This window comes from Typopeltis vanoorti, chromosome 11 (genome assembly GCF_054136105.1).
Source record: "Typopeltis vanoorti isolate ZY-2024b chromosome 11, IOZ_Tvanoo_1.0, whole genome shotgun sequence".
Taxonomy (NCBI): Eukaryota; Metazoa; Arthropoda; class Arachnida; order Uropygi; family Thelyphonidae; genus Typopeltis; species Typopeltis vanoorti.
In genome coordinates, this window is record NC_143559.1 from 71,880,046 (window position 1) to 71,899,492 (window position 19,447).

A 19,447-nucleotide genomic window follows, 5' to 3' on the forward strand; every position below is an offset into this window, starting at 1 on the left:
GATAAATAAGGTTAAATAAAGCAAAGAAGATTAGTCATAGGATTTTTTTATGTGAGAGGCTAGTTTTTTTACACTTGAAATAAGAGATTAAAGATTCGAATTAATTCTTAAAAAATTTTGGAAAAGGGATTAATTTGGTATAGATTACATAGAGGTTAGCTTAAACAAAAACCAAAGCTCAAGGTCATAATTCCCGAATTGAGACTTCGTCACGTGTCAGTCGCGTGCACATGGACCGCATGATGTTTTGGCAGAAAAACGCCACTCTAATTGGTCAGTGAAATCGACTCCAGTAAGGGGAGAAGAAAAGAAATTGAAGAAGGTGCCGGTAGGGGGTCATCATATAAAAGGGTTAGGACCCCCCCACATGGCTTTTTTTCCTCGGAGTTTTCTTCACGAGTCTTCGTATAGGTCTCACGCGGTTTCCTGAGTGACAGGTTAGAAGATTTCTCCATCCTACACAATAAGGAAACAAAGTGTGTGGGATTACAATTCCGTGTTCCTATTGTAAGAAATGAGGGATGCCGTTTAGTTAAAAAGAAAGAAGATAATAGTGTGTTTCATCATCCAGTGATCATAATGAGAGAAAGAAAATTCTATAAAGAAGTCAGTGCCCACATGGTGAATTTCACAGCCATAGAATAGACGATCCCTATGTATGTCCTTGATTGAAGAATGTAAGGTAAAGATTGTGAAAGCCCATCTTAGTGCCAAAAGAACTTAGGAGTGATAAGTTATAGAAGAGTTCGTCCTAGGAAGGTAAAATATCGGAAAAAGGTAGAGACCAGTGTAGAAGACCCAAGTCAAAAGGTACTGTAAAATCTCATGTCAATTCAAATCATATGTAACTGTAGTCATTGTTCAATTACAGAACAGTTGAAAGGATTAATGAGAATTATACTAGGACTTGAGTACATGTCAAACTAGAATAAAATGAGCTTGTTACTATTAATTAATACATATTCATGTGCCTAGAGATTTATGCATGTACATTGTATTTTAATTAAGAGAGTTTTAAAGGTCAAAAGTGTGTATTAGCTCAGTGAAAGGATAATTTTAATCCATATTGTCTTAGTGAGAAAATTAGAGTAACTGATTGTATGTGTCCTAGAAAATACAGAATTATAGCGTGATCAAACCAGTAAGGGGTTAAACATGTATAATCCTAGAACTAGATCAACTAGTTCTAGGATTATACATGTTTATATGTATAGAATCTGTCATGGTGATATGATCACAATTCTCATGTAGGATCTTAACCTAGTACTTGTGTTTAGCTAGTGAAAATTTGTATTATATATATTCTTAGTATTGAATTGAGTTTTTTATTTGATAAAGAATGAATTATACCATGTTTAAGAGTTCAATAAACTTTTGTTCATTGAAAATACAGTTATCTGAGATTGCCGCTCAATGCATCACTTGTAACAACGTATGAACCTAATCACGGGGGGGGGGGGTGTTAAGTTACAAGATAAAGGTCACGACTGCATATTAGTTTCACACTCAGACATGTTCTGGTAATTGCTCCTTGTTTTTGAATTTTATATCTTAAACTAAATGTCCTGAAAGGCACAGTATGAAATAAATATTTAGGGACACTAAGGGGAGAAGAAGCTTGAATATTTGTATTTGGGTGATATCTCGTATATAAATAAGATTTGGACAAAGACAAGTAGAGTTTCACATGTAAGGATAGTTGAAAGCCTAATAATCTTAAATTGGGACACAACAATACCATTATTATAGTCTGCATGTTGAGAGGGATGTGAAGAGATGGGAGGAACAATTAATTTGTTGATCTTTTTGACATTGTAACCAATGGACAAGATCTGGCAAATAAAGGACAGTTCAGCTGCAAGTTTGATGTTAGTAAAACAGAGATTGAAGGCTCTATTAACAAAGGTTTTGATAATACCACATTGTTGAGAGGGTTGGGGGGAGGTGATGGGAAAGTGTGTATGTATCTATTTGTATGTTTGGGTATTCTGTAAACTGAGAAAGAAAGGGTGCCATTGGGAAAATGTGTGATTAGACTATCTAGAAAAGGGAGGAAAGCTATTATTTGTAGTGACATGGATTCTGGGATGCTATCTGTTGAGATGAAGGAGTAGAAGGCATCATGTGTCTGAGTGATCAAATAGAGAACACATTATCACTGTATCTTAGCCAGATGGAAGGTTTGAGGATAGCATCAAGAACATGTTTTTCAAAATGCTTTATATAATCATTGATTGAAGGGAGAGCCCATAGCTGTACCCTCACAATCTGTTTATAAATGGTTTCTTTTCAAGTGAAGTACACAAAATGAATGGTAAAATTAAAAAGATCAATGATATTGGGGAAAGGAGAGAACATTTTTTAGAAAATTTAAAACTGTTAATTTAAACAGAAAGAGGAATATTCTTAATACAAAGCTAATATCAAAATTTACTGTAATATCATTATTGCTTAAAACTATATTTTGGATTAAAGATTTGAAATGAGTGGAATTTTCTAAATACAATGAAGTAAGTGGGATTAAGGATTTAGCTAACTGTTTGGCTAACTTAAAAGAGGGGTGGGGTCAGTAGTTTCCACTATGGGATGGAGAGGCTTATTGGGTTTATGAATTTTTACTAATCAATTAAACTTATATGTGCTGTATTCATTACATTAAACCACATGAGTAATGATGGTATCTGCTTCTAAATATGCAATGAAAATACCCAATTAATATATTCTTGTATTTAAAGCTTAAATGTGTGAATTCATAATTATTTCCATGCAGTACTTACCAAAAGCCACATATACTGCAGCTAGTATTACAGGCCAAAACAACCGATCTATACATGAAAGCAAATAGAGTTTAAATAACCATCTTCTGCAACTACTTTGCTCTGACTTTACACGAATATTACGATCTGCAGTAACAAAAGAAAGATCATAAAACTGCATAATCATTTCTACTTAAATGAAAAAAAACGTGTCAAAAATATTTTTTTAATATATGAGTGATAATTTATTAATATAGTATAGAATAAAACATTTATCCTATACTTTATACAGTATGTTGAAAATAATACAGATGCCCCATTCAGTACACACACACACACACCATGAGATATGCTATTCAATTAGAGTCTATGCCATTATATTTAGCTGTAGCAATGATGTTGACATTGGAAGAAAAGACATTTACTCTTTTGCTCATACGGAGTTGGTAGAGCAAATGGTCCAAGCCTATAACATATATAGGCTTGGACCTCCAAGCCTATATATAACATATATATAGGCTTGGACCTGCTCACAAGCCTGTGATTTTAATGTTTGTGATATATTTTAATGTTTGTGAACAGTTTGTTTATTGTTTTCATAAGTGTGTTCCAGGCAATAGTGTCATCATTGCTTTAATTGAGATGTTTTGACGTACCAGAACTGCAATGCAAAGGGCATTCGGGAACAGAATGAACTGTCGATACAAATAAGAATCATGGACACGTGCTGGAAAAAGTGTTACAGTCTCCGAAACAGTCAACACAGAACAGTGGTAAAACTTGGGACACTGAGGCAGTCACTACAGAGAATCCTAAAGGAACGTGGTGTCTTTTCATGTGTCACTCAGGTGAGTCAGCAACGGATTACGATGCATGGCGGGAATACTATGCACACATATGGCCAATGTTTATGAAGATCCGCAATTCCTCTATAATGTCTAGTTCTTGGACAAAGGGCATTTCCATCTAAGCAGACAAACCTACAGGTTTCTTGGTTTCATGAGGCCCGAATTTGTCCAGGAAAAACCTCTTCACAGCGAGAAGGTCACCGCATGGTGTGCGGTTTCCAGCCATGACATAATTCTGCCCTACTTCATTGAAGATGATGGTATAACCATGAATCACCATTAAAGGATGTTTTGGTTGTGTCCCCCCCCCCCCCCCAAGGATTTGCATAGGATGCATCATGCAAAATCGTTCCATTTCGTGTTCGTGTACAGATCTTCCAACAGGATGGAGCAACAGGTGCTCTGTCCTGTTAGAAGGAGCTCTACAGCTCTACTGTCCTTTAAATAGCTCCAATAAATAGCTATTTATCAGAACACCTACCTGGTAAGTGTTCATTTCAAGGTTTACAAAATTCCTACCCTTCACATTCTCCTGATTTCACATCACTTAATGCCTTTGTTTGGGTTATATGTTGAAAAAAATGGGTATTCCACCATGACACGCCTTCAAACCTTGATGAAGTAAGGGTTAAAATTGCATGATATGTCCAGCAGATGTCCCAATCCTTGTTCTTCAAGATGACAGAGAACCCTTTGCATGTGCTATGAAACCTGTCTTGAAAGACAAGGTGCCCATTTTGCGCAAGTAATCTACCATTGTTAATGCTTTATTCGACCAAGATTCCACCGATACTTGTGAATGTACATATGTATAAACATATATTTCTTTGTTAATAAACCTGTTTACTTCATAACATATATCATTGTAGTTGTTTAGTACTTTTTTTTTTTGCACCATACTGTATATAGGACAAAAAAATCAGTTACACATTCTAAACATAACTAGTATTTAAGAAATGTTTTCAATGTGGAAATACATTACATCAGTGGTATCAAACTCAAATAGGAACACAGGTCACTTAAGCGTATATTTGAAATAGTGTGGGTTGCATGTAAAAAAAAACTTAAAATTTTAAAATACTTCTAAATGTTTACTTACTTTTTCTTAACCTTAGGTTTTAATTTTACCTCTATAATATATTTTAATGTCGACAAATCAATTTGTAAAATTTTTAAATATTAAGTGCATAACTTTGTGTATTTTAACTCATTTTAATGAAACTTTGTTTAAAACTCAAAAACAATTTTTGACAATGGCATGACCAAATCAGGCAAAGAAAAATCAAATGCATAACATAATTATACACTTTAAAATAAGTATGTCAACATATCAATACCAAAATATCACTAATTGTTACATAAAAAAAATCTAATTTATAATTGATTTAGTAAACTTGACATCTTTTGTGAGAAATTATTTCATTAATATCGGCTTCTAATTTTTGTGATAAAACAGTCTTCAGTACAAATAATAAGTGCTCACCTTTCAATCTTGCCTTATGCAAAGTTTTATTTGCTGTCAAGAATGAGAATAACTGCTCGTAAAGGTATGTACTACCAAACATAACTAAGATACTTGTAGCAAACATGCACATTTCAACAAAATGACATGGCAAACAAGAATAGAAATTAGGAATACTAATTTCATTATACTTTTCTTTTGGTAATGTATCACACTGAATCTCAACAAGTTCTATTTGAATATTTCCTTTTACTTTCTCAACATCAAAAGAAAATGGGGCACTAAATAATACAAAAAATTATCTTCATAAATTTAGAATCTTTCAAAACACTTTTCAAAATCAAATAATTGTTGAATATTTGGAGCATATTTGTTGAAATCATATGAACCATATGACTTGAGAGTTTTTGCATTCAAAAAATATGTTAAATCACAATGCCTTATGATGTCAACAGCAAAAGCCAAATCTTGCAATCAGTTCTTATCGTTAAAGCTGCTCATGCACCTCACTTTTTCTTTCTAAAAAGATTTTGATTTCTTGGTGTAGTACACAAAATCACTTCAGAACCTTATGACAAGAGAGCCAGCACACTTCTGTATAATATAGCAAGCTTTCCATTTCCATTTCACTTTCAATTTCTGAAAGCAACGAAGAAAACTGCTGTTGATTTAATCCTTGGAAATGTATAAAATTCACTTTTTTTTTTTTTTTTTGCAACAAACTTCAGCACATATTCCATTTTCACTACTTTTGAGCAGAGTACTTCCTGATGCATTATGAAGCGAACATGATGAAATTTACTATCAGGAGCCTTTTCATGCTGATTAGCTAACAATTTAAACTATATGTTAAATTCCATTTGTTTTGCCTGTCATTGCCAGTGCTTCATCTGTAACCTCACACACACACACTAATTTAGATAATGGCCGATGAAACTTTTCTAAAAGTCCATGTGCTTCCATAAAATTATCTTCACTTGTATCCTTAAGGGAAGGAACAAACAATTCTACTACTACTACTACTACTACTACAGTAAAATTTTTCTTACAAGCTTGAATAAATATAGCTAATCAAACAAGTCCACTAATATCCATGCTTTCATTGAATGCAATTGCAAAATGCAAACTAGTTTTCATTTTTTTCTTTAAACTTGTCACCGATACAGCAGCAATTTTGTTAATTCTTTCTGCAACTATTTCTGTATAATGAAATTTAAAAAAAAAAAAAAAAGTTAAGTTTTAACTTTTAAGGATAAAGAATTTTAGCAGCTTTCACTAAGTAATGCTTCACAAATTCACCTTCAGTAAAACATTTTGAATGTTTAGCTGTTAGTTCTGAAATAACAGATAATTTTAACCACATTCACATTGTCATTACAGATTTTTGTATATACATTTTGTTGTTTTTGAAGTGCAGATTTTAAGCTTCCTTCTCAATTTATACTACTACTTATTTTCCCTCAGTATTGTTCACACTCAGTGGTGTGTTTCATAATGACACATCAAATTATATTCCTTGAAAACACTAATTTTGTGTCTACAAATTAAACAAAATATTTTTTTTTTTAAGTTTGAATACAAATAAATTTCAAATTTATATTTTAATTTATAAATTTCTTACCTTCTATAAATTGCAGTAAAACCTCAATCGTCAATGAATATAGTTATATGTATATTATTGCATACATAGAGTTTCGTGATGCACTAATGAAAAACACATGGATTTTAACCTTTTTCTATTTGGGTCTCGAGTGGTGCTCGACATCACTGGTGGTGCCAACAGCTTGCATGTCAAGCATTACTCAAAACATTTTCCCCGACATTCGGGTAGCCACTTTTCTGATTTTATTTACAATAACTTTGCCATATTTTTTGCCATACTAAAAGATGCTGACAAGTGAAATTTAATAAATGTAGTAAATTATGCACATATGTAATCATAAAACTGTATGGAATTAGTAGGATATAATAAAGATAAATAAATACATTAAGTTGTGTTTGATTGTATGGACAATAAATATATTTCTAAATTAAAAGCAAAGTTATGAATTTTAATTTTAAAATTGAGTATTTTATTTCTTTTATAATTTATTAAATATTTGTCAAATGTTGGCATGGGCCGCAGTCGAGAATGGGAGGGGCCTGCCATTCTCGTAAGCCATAATTAGAGAATTATTTCACTATGATAATTCTGCACTTCCTGAGGTTGATTAATTGATTTATGGCTTATTGGTGCAAGGACAGCAAAGGTCACATTTTACCAAAACAAAAGTTGCATGCTGAATAGCATGCAACAATAAATAGTAATAAAGTGATAAATTAGTAAACAGTATATACTATATAAAAAACAAATTTATAAATTAAGCTATTCAGTATCTATACAAAAATAGAATTCATAATGAAATGTGTTTAAATAAATTAATTCTTTGTAAAAAGTTAAACATACCATGCAATTTGTCTGAGTCTGATAACATCTGACAGAGTATATATGGCCTCAGCTAGATTACTAAAAATTTCATTCCTCTCGTATAAAGTGCTGCCATTCCACCAGAACATGACAAATGGTGAGATGTGCATTTCATTTTTCACACACAGGTGAGTCATCAGCTCTCAATAAATAAGAACATGTAAGATGACTGTGACCTATACAGAGCCTAGCAAGAAAAACTTCTTTTTATAATTTTTATGCATCTATATCCACATCACTAAGTTTCCTTATACTGCACAGCTACAACCAAGACATGATATTATATGTATGCTATAAGACTCATTCTTGTATTCATAATTCAAATGTTACCAATTCTTCTGCCTTCTCCCTGAATGAAGCTTATGACACCGAGTGAAATATATATTATGAGTAATAAATTCTATTTAGTTTTCTCTTACATGTGAAGCTTTATTTAAAACATTATACTAAGCTTTGATCTCATAAGCTGTCTGAAGTCTGTATGGGACTGTCAAACAGATAATGGAAAAAGTATGAGCTGATCAAAAAGGTGTAATCTCATTTCCTTTAATTCCAATGCAGCTGGGAATCCAGCACAACTAAACATCAAAATTTAGGGTCATCATTTTTGTATAATAGTTGTAAAACCTCACAAAGCATGGGATGTGGATTATACATAGGAGACAAGATGACCTGTAAAGAATTCAATACTTTTGGTAGCATTTTTCTTTTATATGCACAAGCTAGATGGCATGCAACTCTGATGTATAATTACTAATTATGTGGGATCTGGAGGGATATACTCCTAGTAATGTCAGAAAACAGAGCAGAACAACCAACAGAGATCTCAGATCTTGAACTATCAGTAGAGATGGGCAAGAAATTAGAAGATTAAGCTGTTCTGTGTGCATTAAACTTCAGGTAAACAGATCACAGAGTATGAGACTTCTGTACTTGAAGTGAGGGCTTACAGGATGACTTAAGTGTACATCAAAAAAAAATAGTCAAAGTTCTCTGCAAATATGATCTCCATACTACTTTCACATGCTCTTCAAAAGATCAAGCACACTCTCTTGAACATCTTTGAGAGGGTATAACGTTCCCTGCACCTACAGTTTATCAAACTCTGGACAGACTGGTAGATCAGTTAACATTTGCCTTGAAGAATGCAAAAATTACATCAGAGATCTTTATACCAAGTCAGGCTTGGTAGACCGTGTGCTCTGGATACTCCTTCGCATAGGATCAGATGGAGAAAAACATCTTTATTACATAGAAGTCATTACAGGTCTGAAAGGATATTCTTAGAATCAGCATTAGCTATGAAGCACTCCCCCAACCTCATCAAGAATGGTTGCATTAATTTACCAAAGATCTGGGAGACTATACTTTTAAGACCTAATAGCCAGACTTCTCTAAATTAACTTTTTTTGTTATCTGACCCACAGATGGTACTACATAAGGACATTAGGTGTCAGTTACAATTTACATTTTTTCTACAATTACTTAGTTTAGCGCTGTGTGCCTGTTACAGTTATCATTGTGCTCTGATGATGTTGAATAGAAAACCAGCAAAATATTAGTGAGTTTAATAAATGTATTTTATCCTTCTTGGGAAAAAAAATTCCTGCTGTTTATACCATTTAGCATTATGAATGATGGATATGGTCAGACTATCAGAGTGGGGTCTCCCTTGCAGAACTAAGTCTGGGACCCATAATCTAGTTTTGACCATACAAGTGTACGATAAAGGAGGAGCAAGGAATATCGATCAATCCTATTTTGTAGAGGATAGAGTGCAAAGGTGATTTAATGCTTTTTTGCATTTGACCCTATGTTGATAAATGCATATAAAAAATGTAAGCTTTCTGTCAAAGATAAGAACTTGGCCTAAGGTGATACTGGAATAATGCTTTGTTCTTCTTAAATCAAGATCTGAGTGAAGAATATGTTTCCAGCAGAAGTATACACCGTATTCTGCTGAAAACCTGAACCCGTTACTAAGAGCTGATAAAGAGATATGATTTAGTGCTTGTTGAAATTGTTTTCAATTTCCCTCAAATTGCAGGAGCGACAGTAAATTGTGAAGTCACTGACATAAAGAATATTGCTTACTGTGGGAGGAAGCTGTTACCACACTTAAGACACAACCTTGAGGAACACCTTCTCAATGATATGGCTGAGATAACATACCTCTCACTCAGATTCAGAAGACTTGGCTGGACAGAAAGAGGATATTGGAAAAAATTGAAAATGCAAGGCTTCTTTGGTATTTAGAAAAGCAACAAACTCCTTTCCAACATATATGGCTTTCATAGACACTAATCAACATTGAACCATTTGGTCTGTTTAGAAACACGTATGAGATGTTCTTGTTACAGGAAAACATCTCGTACGTGTTTCTAAACAGACCAAATGGTTCAATGTTGATTAGTGTCTATGAAAGCCATATATGTTGGAAAGGAGTTTGTTGCTTTTCTAAATACCAAAGAAGCCTTGCATTTTCAATTTTTTCCAATATCTTACAAAGACACCTGCTCAGAGCAATAGATCAACAATTGTTTGCTTGTGTTGGATCCTTTCCAGGTTTCAGGATAGCAATGACAATTGACTTATACCAAGCATTCAGAAACTCTTCCTCTGTAAGTATTTTGTTGTACAGTAAGAGAACGAGATCCATGGAAGATGATGGAAGATTTCTTTCATCATCTCACAATGGATGTCATCAAGACCTACTGCATTGGCATGACAAACTAGAAGAGCTCATTTTTGTTCCTCTGTAATGAAAGGCTGACTGTACAGCTCGCACATTGGTAGAAAAGTTTGGTTGCTGTTTCTCTTGTTGCTCTTTCAATATTAAAAATTCAGGAGGATAGGATGGTGTTGTTGAGATTCTAGCAAAATTATTTCCCAAAGTGTATGCAAGATCATTAGGATCAGCAACAACACATTTATTAAGTTCTAAGGTAGACAAATGGTTTGTTGTACATCTACCATTCTCTTGTGCATTCTATTTCATTTTCTGGATTTTATTCCATACAATTCTTGGTTTGATTAATCGATGATGTAAATTGGATCCAAGCCTGTTTTTGACTATGACATCTCACATAATATACTTTGGCCCAAGTACATTATGTGAGATATACATTATATACAAAATATAATCTATGCTGTCTTGATATTTTTTAGCTGCTTGGCATTTCTGGGTTCCGCCAAGGATTGGGTAGAGTGGAAACTGAGATAGTGTATTTAGAATTGCAGATGTTGCTTCATGGACAATACAATCTGTGATACTTCACTGTTTCATTCACAGTTCACAGGTATTTGATTGACATCTTCAGCATTATATTTTGCAAGGTGGAAAAAACATTCCTATCAGCCTGTTCCAACTTTCCACACAGGCATCCATGTAGAACGTGGTTCCTGCAAAGTTATAGTGCAAACAGGAAAATGATCGCTTCCATAGATCTTCTCAACATCCCAAATGAGCAGTAGAAAGATGACAGGGAAGCAGACTAAGATCTATTGCAGAATACAAGCAGAGAGGCATATGGAAAAAAGTATCACCACTATTATTAAGGAGGTGGTCATGATTGTCAAACATTCACTCAATGATAACCTTGTCCATTCATGTTGGAACTACCCCAAAGAGTGTTGTCCGTTAAAGTCAACTCATGAGAAGTATGAGCTGAGGCAGTTGCAATAAAAGATTATCAAATTTAATCTAATTTAACTCATAACATGGGTGATAAATAAATGGAACATACTGTAATAAGAAATCCCACAGATATGCAAATTACTACTACTTCCAAAGTAGTATTAAGCTGAACATGTTGGAAAGGAGTATGACTGCCCATTAGCATAGTTGCTCCACCATGCACTGGGCCATCTCCAGTTCTGCCCTTACAAACAATAAAATGTCTCAAGGTTGGATCTTTACTTGGTTTTAAATAGGCTTCCTGCAGACAGAAAGATTTGTGTTTCTGCAGCAGAACCTTTGCCATCAATATTATGGCAAACCCACAACAGTTCCAATGTACAAATTTTCCTATTGTTTTGGCTTTGTAAACTTGTCTGATTTTCAAGATGTTGAGGACTTACCTTTGTCAGGCTTATATGTATGTATGTATTGATTTAGGAAAGTATGGACAGCCGGTGTCTGTATCTTCTAGAAAAACATTTAAACATGCCATCTGCAGTATTTGACATATGTTGGAGCAAGTTCAGGTTTTTTTTTTTACTTCAGAAATGAGGGAATGTCAGTAAGTTACACATGGTTATAAAAAAATAAAAGAAGTGAAATACAAACCTCAGAATAACATTTCTCTACATAATCCCCTTCAACATTTATACTCCTATCTCATTACTTTATAAGTCTTTCGAAACCAGTAGCATAGAATTCTTTTGTCTGTTGTCTCAGACAACATTGCACCTCATTTTCAACCTACTGGTCATTCACAAAATGTTTGCCGCCAGCAAGTCCAACAAGTGACTATCTTAACTATCTTTTCTAGTATAATTACATCACTTCATAGCATCCTCTTTCATTGAAGAGATTACTTTTCATTCAGTTAGTTACTCTGTACAACTCTAGAGAATACTGCTCTCACATTGGGAATAATGCCTCTAAAACTTTTGTCATCATCATCATCATCAAATTCCTGCCATGTACCCTCAAGGGGTGTACAGGATATGACAGTACTACATCATTACTAACTTCCTATCTACAATTTTCCTACAAATCAGTCTGTTACTTGTCAAGACTCCAACATTATCAGGCACTTTGTACCGTATCAATCCACCTATATCTTGGTCTTCCTCTGGGTCGTTTTCCTGCCAACCTGGCAGAGAACACTTGTTTTGCTAATCTTTCCTCTCCCATTCTATTTAAGTGACCATACCACCTGAGATTAGCTCTGCCAACGCATTCCTGGATGCTGACAATGTCAAGTTCTTTCCTAATATCCTCATTTTTAATATGATATTGCCATTGATGCCATCTGTTCACGCCTCTAATCTTTCTCAGGACTCTCATATCTGCGGTCTCTAGTCTTTGGTCAAGTGTTTTACTTCTGACCCAGCTCTCAGATCCATAAGTTAAAACTGGTTTGAACACTGTCTTGTATACAGCTAATTTAGTGTTCCGACTAATTTCTTTCTTATTCCATATGAATTTATTCAATTGACTTCCCACCATACCAGCTTTGCTGATTCTGTTGTCTATTTAATTATAGTATATTTAATTTACCATCTTCAGTAAAAATCGTGCCTAAGTAGTTGAAATGTTTTACTTGTTCCACAGATTCTCCATTCACAACACAGTTGACATTTTCAATGATTCTGCCTATTTTCATTGTCTTTGTCTTTTTATTGCTGACCTTCATACCATATCTATTACAACAGCTATTCAATTTAGTCAGAGAATCTTGCAGACTTGTAGCAGATTTATTTAAAAGTATAACATCATCCGCATAAAGCAAAGAGCTGACATTAACATCTCCAATTTTGATATCAGATTTAATACCACATTCCTTCATAATGTGATCCATATAGATAATGAATAACTGAGGGGATAATGTACATCCTTGTCTCACACCAGATTTAACATTAAACCATCTTCCTGTACTTCCTTCAATTCTAACTGCTGACTTACAACTCAAATAAAGACTAAGTATTGCTTGATATAATGCCCCATTGACACCATATAACTGCAGCGTATTGAATAGCTTCTCTCTTGGCACCTTGTCATATGCCTTTTCCAAATCGACAAAACTTAAATACAGAACTTTGTTGTATTCCCATGCTTTCTCGACTATTTGTCGTAAAGTGAAGATCTGATCCTAACAGCCTCTATTTGGCCTGAATCCAGCTTGTTCTTCACCAAGCTTTTCTTCCACAATTCTTCTCAACCGTTTCTCAAGTATACTTGCATAGATCTTGCCAGGAACACTCAGTAGGGAAATACCTCTGTAATTCTCACATTCAGTTTTATTTCCCTTTATATATATGGGTACTATGAGAGCTCTACTCCAATCATCGGGAATTCGTCCCTCTGTCCAGGCTTTCTGAACTATGCAGTACAGCCACTGTAAGACTTTTATACCACCATACTTCAGCATTTCTGGTCGAATATCATCTACTCCTGCTGCCTTTCCACATTTCAAGCCTTTGATGGCTTTTTCTACTTCAAGTATGGATATGTATTCCTGACCGCATGCCTGGTCAGTGTTTTTTATCACTGTTCTTTCATCACTGCTTGTTTCATTTAGCAGTTTTTCAAAGTAATTCCTCCATACTTCAAGGATATCTTTTTCTCCTGTTTTCATGTCACCTTTATCATCTCTAACTCCTTTTACAGCACTCTTTCCTCCATTCCTAAACTTCTTCAACAACCTCCAGAAAATTTTGCCACCTTCTTGATATTTATTTTCTATATTCTTGCCAAAGTCCTCCCATGACTTTTGTTTAGCTAGTTTTACACACTGTTTAGCTTTCTTACATTTGTCTCTGTATTCTGTAAGAGTAAAAGCTGACTTATTTGCCAGGAACTTTTGATATGCTTTCTTCTTTTCTTTCACTGCCTCTTTAACTTCCTGTGTCCACCAGGGAGTTCTGATTTTTTTATCCTTGCACACAACCTCACCACATGTCTCTCTGGCAGAATCAATCAATGTTTTCTTCAGAGTTTGCCACTGAATCTCCACGGTTTGATTCCTGTTCTCAAACTCTTTCATTTTCTTTTCAATAATCTTTCTGTATTTTAGTCTACAGTTCACATCTGAGAGCTGCTCAACTTTTATTCGCTTTAAAACTTTCTTACATGTTATTCTTTTCAATATGAAATTCAATTTTATCCTGCTCAAGACTAAATAGTGATCACTTCCAATTTCAAATCCTCTGTACACTCTGGTGTCCTGCACCAGGGAGAAAACATCACTATCAACAATAACATAGTCAATGAGACTTTTCTTATTCCTAGCCTCTTCTCTCCATGTGAATTTTTGCACATTTTTATGTTGGAACATGGTGTTAGTAATAACCAGTCCATGTCCTGAGCAGAAATCCAACAGATATTTGCCATTATTATTAGCTTTGCTCTTTTCTCCAAATTTTCCCAAAATATTTTTGTATGTCTCACAATCATTTCCTACTCTGCTATTTAGATTCCCAACAAGGACCAACTTTTCCTTTTTAATTGTGTCAGTTTCTTTTTCTAAAGCCTCAAAAAATTCCTCCACTTCTACCTTAGTAGAACCTTCTGTGGGACCATAGGCACAAATAAGCCTCATTGTCCAGTTCCCCTTTCTCATATTTGCCCACATTACTCTACTTGAAACTGACTGCCATTCAAGAAGATTAGCCTCATATTTTGTGTTGAATACTATGGCTACTCCTTTTCCTTGATTGTCATTGCCTGAATATAACATTTTGTATTTATTGCTCAGAAAGATCTCACCAGTTTTGGTCTTTTTTGTTTCAGTCACTCCTATTATGTCGATCTGGTACTTATCTAATTCCTCAGCTAGCTCCATTTCTTTGCCATTCAGGCTTCTTACGTTGATAGTACAATTCTTTAACTCTGGTGATGTTGAGTTGGGGTTTGTTTTCAGATTTGTTCCAGTAGCTGACTTTTCGCTGTTCGCCCTGGTTCCCTGGCGAAAACAACGGGGGCCTTGTTTAACCGGGCGACGCCCTAGCCGGCATGAAATTTTGTCATGTTGTACCATCATTTTTTTAATTTGGTTTAACCAATAAGAATACAATTTGGTCAGCTAAATCCCAAATTGCCAGCCCATCCTCGTTCGTTCAGTATCAAAGTAGATACCCAACAGGGTGCACCATGAGAAGGTGAGGATTGGACATTAGGTCAGAAGCACTGGTCGGTTCTCCGCATTCCTTTAAAGGCTATGTGGAGGTCTCCTCTCAGTTATACAGCTTTGACCCCTAAAACTTTTGTAAAAATTCTTAATGCGTTTCAAAACTGCAGTTCAGCTGATTAATGACTCCTCTCTCACACAGTCATACTAACTCACAGTGTCAGTTTACACAATGTATCTTCTACAGGCATTTCCATCATGGGTGTTGTTCAGCAAACTATCACCCATAATGCTCTCCATTTCTGTTACACCTACAGCAACACAACATTCTTTTACAGTTAAACAATGGCCCAACAAACTCGCTACTTCAAGTCACCATTCCATCCACCTTGTTGTCAAACAGCCTTTCCAATGAAGTATTTCTCCAAGACTGCACCCATTGCTTTTTAAGAGGAAGAGTAACCAATTATTTTGTTCTTGAGCCTGGCCCACGGATTATTTGCTAAAGGCCTTGCATCCTCTCGTGACAGGGAAATGATATAAAAGAAAATAAGACCACCAAATTTTGGTTAAGGGCCATCATTACAGTTCAAGTTGAGATTATGTAGTAGTGCTTCAGCACTTTTTGAAGTATTCAAACTTGAATGCTTCTTCAAAGAGTGCTGAAAACAGTGTGATAAATGAATAATCTTCATTATGATTCGTCTGTTACAGTGTCATTGCCAACTCCATGCTGTGGTACACTAGACCAGACTTTTCAGGTTTATTTATAGATGATAGATTGTTGTTCCTGTATTCTTCTCTCAACAGATCATCCTGTTTGAAGTAAAAGATGACAATGACAAGGAACATGGTAAACATTGGACAGGGATGAAGGAGACCATTTATTTATTCTTGGAAGGTAACAAAGAAAAGTTTGCTGACAGGAAAAAATGTATGCACTAAATTATATTTCTAGAGGATCTTTGAAATTCGTTCAGATATTTCAGCAATATAAGAAAGAACTCTGTACACAGGCTTCTAAGAGTCAAGAATGAGCTGAATACTTCATGGTGTGTGGGGGGGGACGGAAGCCATTCTGCTGCATAATAATACAAGAGATGTCAAGTTCTAGTATGAAGTTTGGAGAAAACAATATGAGCTATATTCAGCAAAGTTTTGATGATATCCATTTTTTGAGACAGATGATATGCCACATCTTGCTGTACATAATGGCTGATAAAGTAGATTTACTAAAAGAGTAGGATTGAAAGAAGTTAATTTTCCAACCTTTTTATCTCCATGATAAATGTGATGTAGAGTTTCAGGATGTTAATTTTTTTGTTAAGAAAAAGGGTAGAGCTTTGGGGTGAGGCCATAAGACAAAAATCAAAATAGTGTACCCAAAATAATGGGGAGAGGGATGTGTAAGAGAATAGGGAGTCTTCTAGATGTCAAAGTAGACACTGTATAAGGCTGGAGAAAGAGGATTTTCCATGAAAGTTTGTAGTTCACTTTTGCAGACAAAACAGCCAGAGTGAATGATGAAATCAAACAATGCGACTTTATCTGGAATAAAAAAATTGTCTGTGATAATAACTAGAGTTTCATATAAGGATTTGAACGGCAATTGCCATGATATTATGTAGGCTGTAAAGTTTTTTTTTTATTTTATTTAAAAAAATTTTTTTTTTTTTTTAAAATAAGAGTGGGAACAGCTAGTCAGAGCACTTAAGTTTTTGCTAGGCAATAAGCAGCAGAGCCAATCAACAATGGGTCTAAGAGGATCACTTTCTTTATGGTTTTTGGTAGAACACATTCCTGTAGACTTTTGTTTTTTAAAAAAACACTACATGAACACTAGTCATATGTCATCTACAATAAGTGAGAAGCCTGGTCTAGCACAGCATGGAGTTGACATTGACCAAAGCATCTTCTAGTCTAAGATTCATCTACTACACTGCTTCCATTTCATAGAAATGGAAAGGGCCATGACCAGTGGCTCTTCGCATAATGCATAGCATTATACATGTCTATAAGGATATGTGCCTTACATTATGGGATACTTAGGCAATTGATGTAAAGTTAATTAGCCACTACATGCAAGTAGCCCAGTTGTGAAGTTCGTTCACATGAAAACTTTTGCTTACACTTGAAAAAAGGATGAAACCAAGAATATAATTTCTAGGCATCTTTAATTTATGAGGGTTGTTTGAAAAGTTTGGTAAATTTCCAATAGACGACACAATTCATTCATTCATACCAGTGTCGGCATATATCTTTTTCATGACCGCTGGCAAAATTTTAGCCACGTGCAATGCGTAGTTCTCATTTGGCAAACGTTTAAAATGACTGTGTTCGCATTTTTCATAAAAATGGAGAAAACTAGTTTTGTGCAGTGATAACACTTATTTGAAGTGGATGGCCGTGCAGAGATAGATGCAGTTCATGGGAACTCTGCACCAGCATTAAAGACTATTTATTTTTGGATAAATGAGTTTTAACATTGTCGTAAGTCCATCAAAGATGAAACGTACTCCAGATGCCCAACTGAGATCAAGAAATGATAAACAAAATCCATGGTATCGTTATGGAAGACCACTGAGTGAAAGTGTGTGAGATTGCTGAGATTGTAGGCATCTCAATTGAACGGGTGTATAATATCCTGCACAAAACATTCCACACGAAAAAGCTGTGTGCATGATGGATGCCACGTTTGTTGAGTGTCGATTAAAAACGCATGCGAAAAGAATTTCAATGCAGTGTTTGGAGATGTTTAATTGCAATTTGCAGGATTTTTTGCATCGATTCGTGGCTGTAGACGAAACTTGGATCCGCCACTACACACCTGAATCCAAGTAGCAGTCAAAACAGTAGACAATGCCTGGTGAAAGGGCACCGAAAAAAGCGAAGACCATTTTGTCAGCTGGGAAGGTGATGGCCACTTTTTTGGGATTCCCAAGGAATTATCATGATAGACTATTTGGAAAAGGGTAAGACAATAACAGGAGTCTATTACGCATCATTGCTGGACCATTTAAAAGAACTGAAGAAAAAACAGTCAAGATTGGAACACAAAAAAGTGTTCTTTCATGCAGACAATACACTGCCTCACACATCAGCCGTCGCACTGGCAAAATTGCATGAAATGAGGTTCAAAATGGATCCACATTCAGCGTATTCTCCAGACTTAGCCCTGTGCGACTTCTTGTTCCCAAACTTAAAAATTTGGCTCTGTGGGAAAAACTTTTCTTCGAACGAGGACATCAAGGCTGTCAATGACTATTTTGCACAATTTGACAAATCCTACTTTTTCGATGGGATGAAAAAATTGGAAACTTGCTGGACCAAATGTGTAGACCTCGATGGAGACTATGCTGAGAAGTAAAGGTGATTTTTTCCAAAAAAATGTGTTTACCTTATTTTTTTTATACCAAACTTTTCAAACAACCCTTGTATAGTATAACCAAGTGAAAAAACTTTCTACAAACAGTTGTGTTTTTATCACATTGTGCAACTGACTACACTGTATTACATTAAAACACAGCTTTGTTAAGACGATTCCGAAGGCTTAAGTTTCATTTGGCTATTTATCATGAACTTCCTGATATGTACCCTCAAGGGGTGTTCAGGCTATGGCAGCACTACATGATAAGTTTACATTATTATTAATCTCCTCTCAACAATTTTCCTCCAAATTAGTCTATTACTTGTCATAACTCCAATATTGTTGCATCTAACATTTCATGCTTTTAAGGCACTTCTGACTGAATCAATCCACCTAGACCTCAGTCTTCTTCTGAGTCTCCTTCCTGCCTCTTGGCATCAAATTTGATTTGCTAATTTTTCCTCACTATTCTATTTTAAGTAGCAATATCACCCCAGATTGGCTCTGCTCACACACATTCTTGAATGCTAACAAAGTCAAGTTCCTTCCTTCATTTTTATCAGTTTTTCCTTTCTCCATTCATTATTTTTAATATGATTGTGCCATTGATGCCATCAGTTCCTAATTTTTCACAGAACCCTCATATCCATGGTCTCTAGTCTTTGATCAAATGCTTTATTTCTAAACTAACTCTCAGATCCATAAGTTAAAACTGGCTTGAATGCTGTCTTGTATACTACTAGTTTGGTGT

The 19,447-nt window shown here is 35.0% G+C and overlaps 1 protein-coding gene across 3 annotated transcripts in view; it reads right to left on the minus strand.

The window, feature by feature from the left end:
• Nucleotides 1-19,447, minus strand: part of LOC150101723 (transmembrane protein 62-like) — a 280,792-nt gene that overhangs the window by 37,802 nt on the left and 223,543 nt on the right. For all 3 annotated transcript variants that reach the window (XM_090400377.1, XM_090400376.1, XM_090400378.1), the window contains one exon: nucleotides 2,778-2,903. In XM_090400377.1, the coding sequence (XP_090256503.1) occupies nucleotides 2,778-2,903 (126 nt within the window). The remainder of the gene's footprint in view (nucleotides 1-2,777; nucleotides 2,904-19,447) is intronic.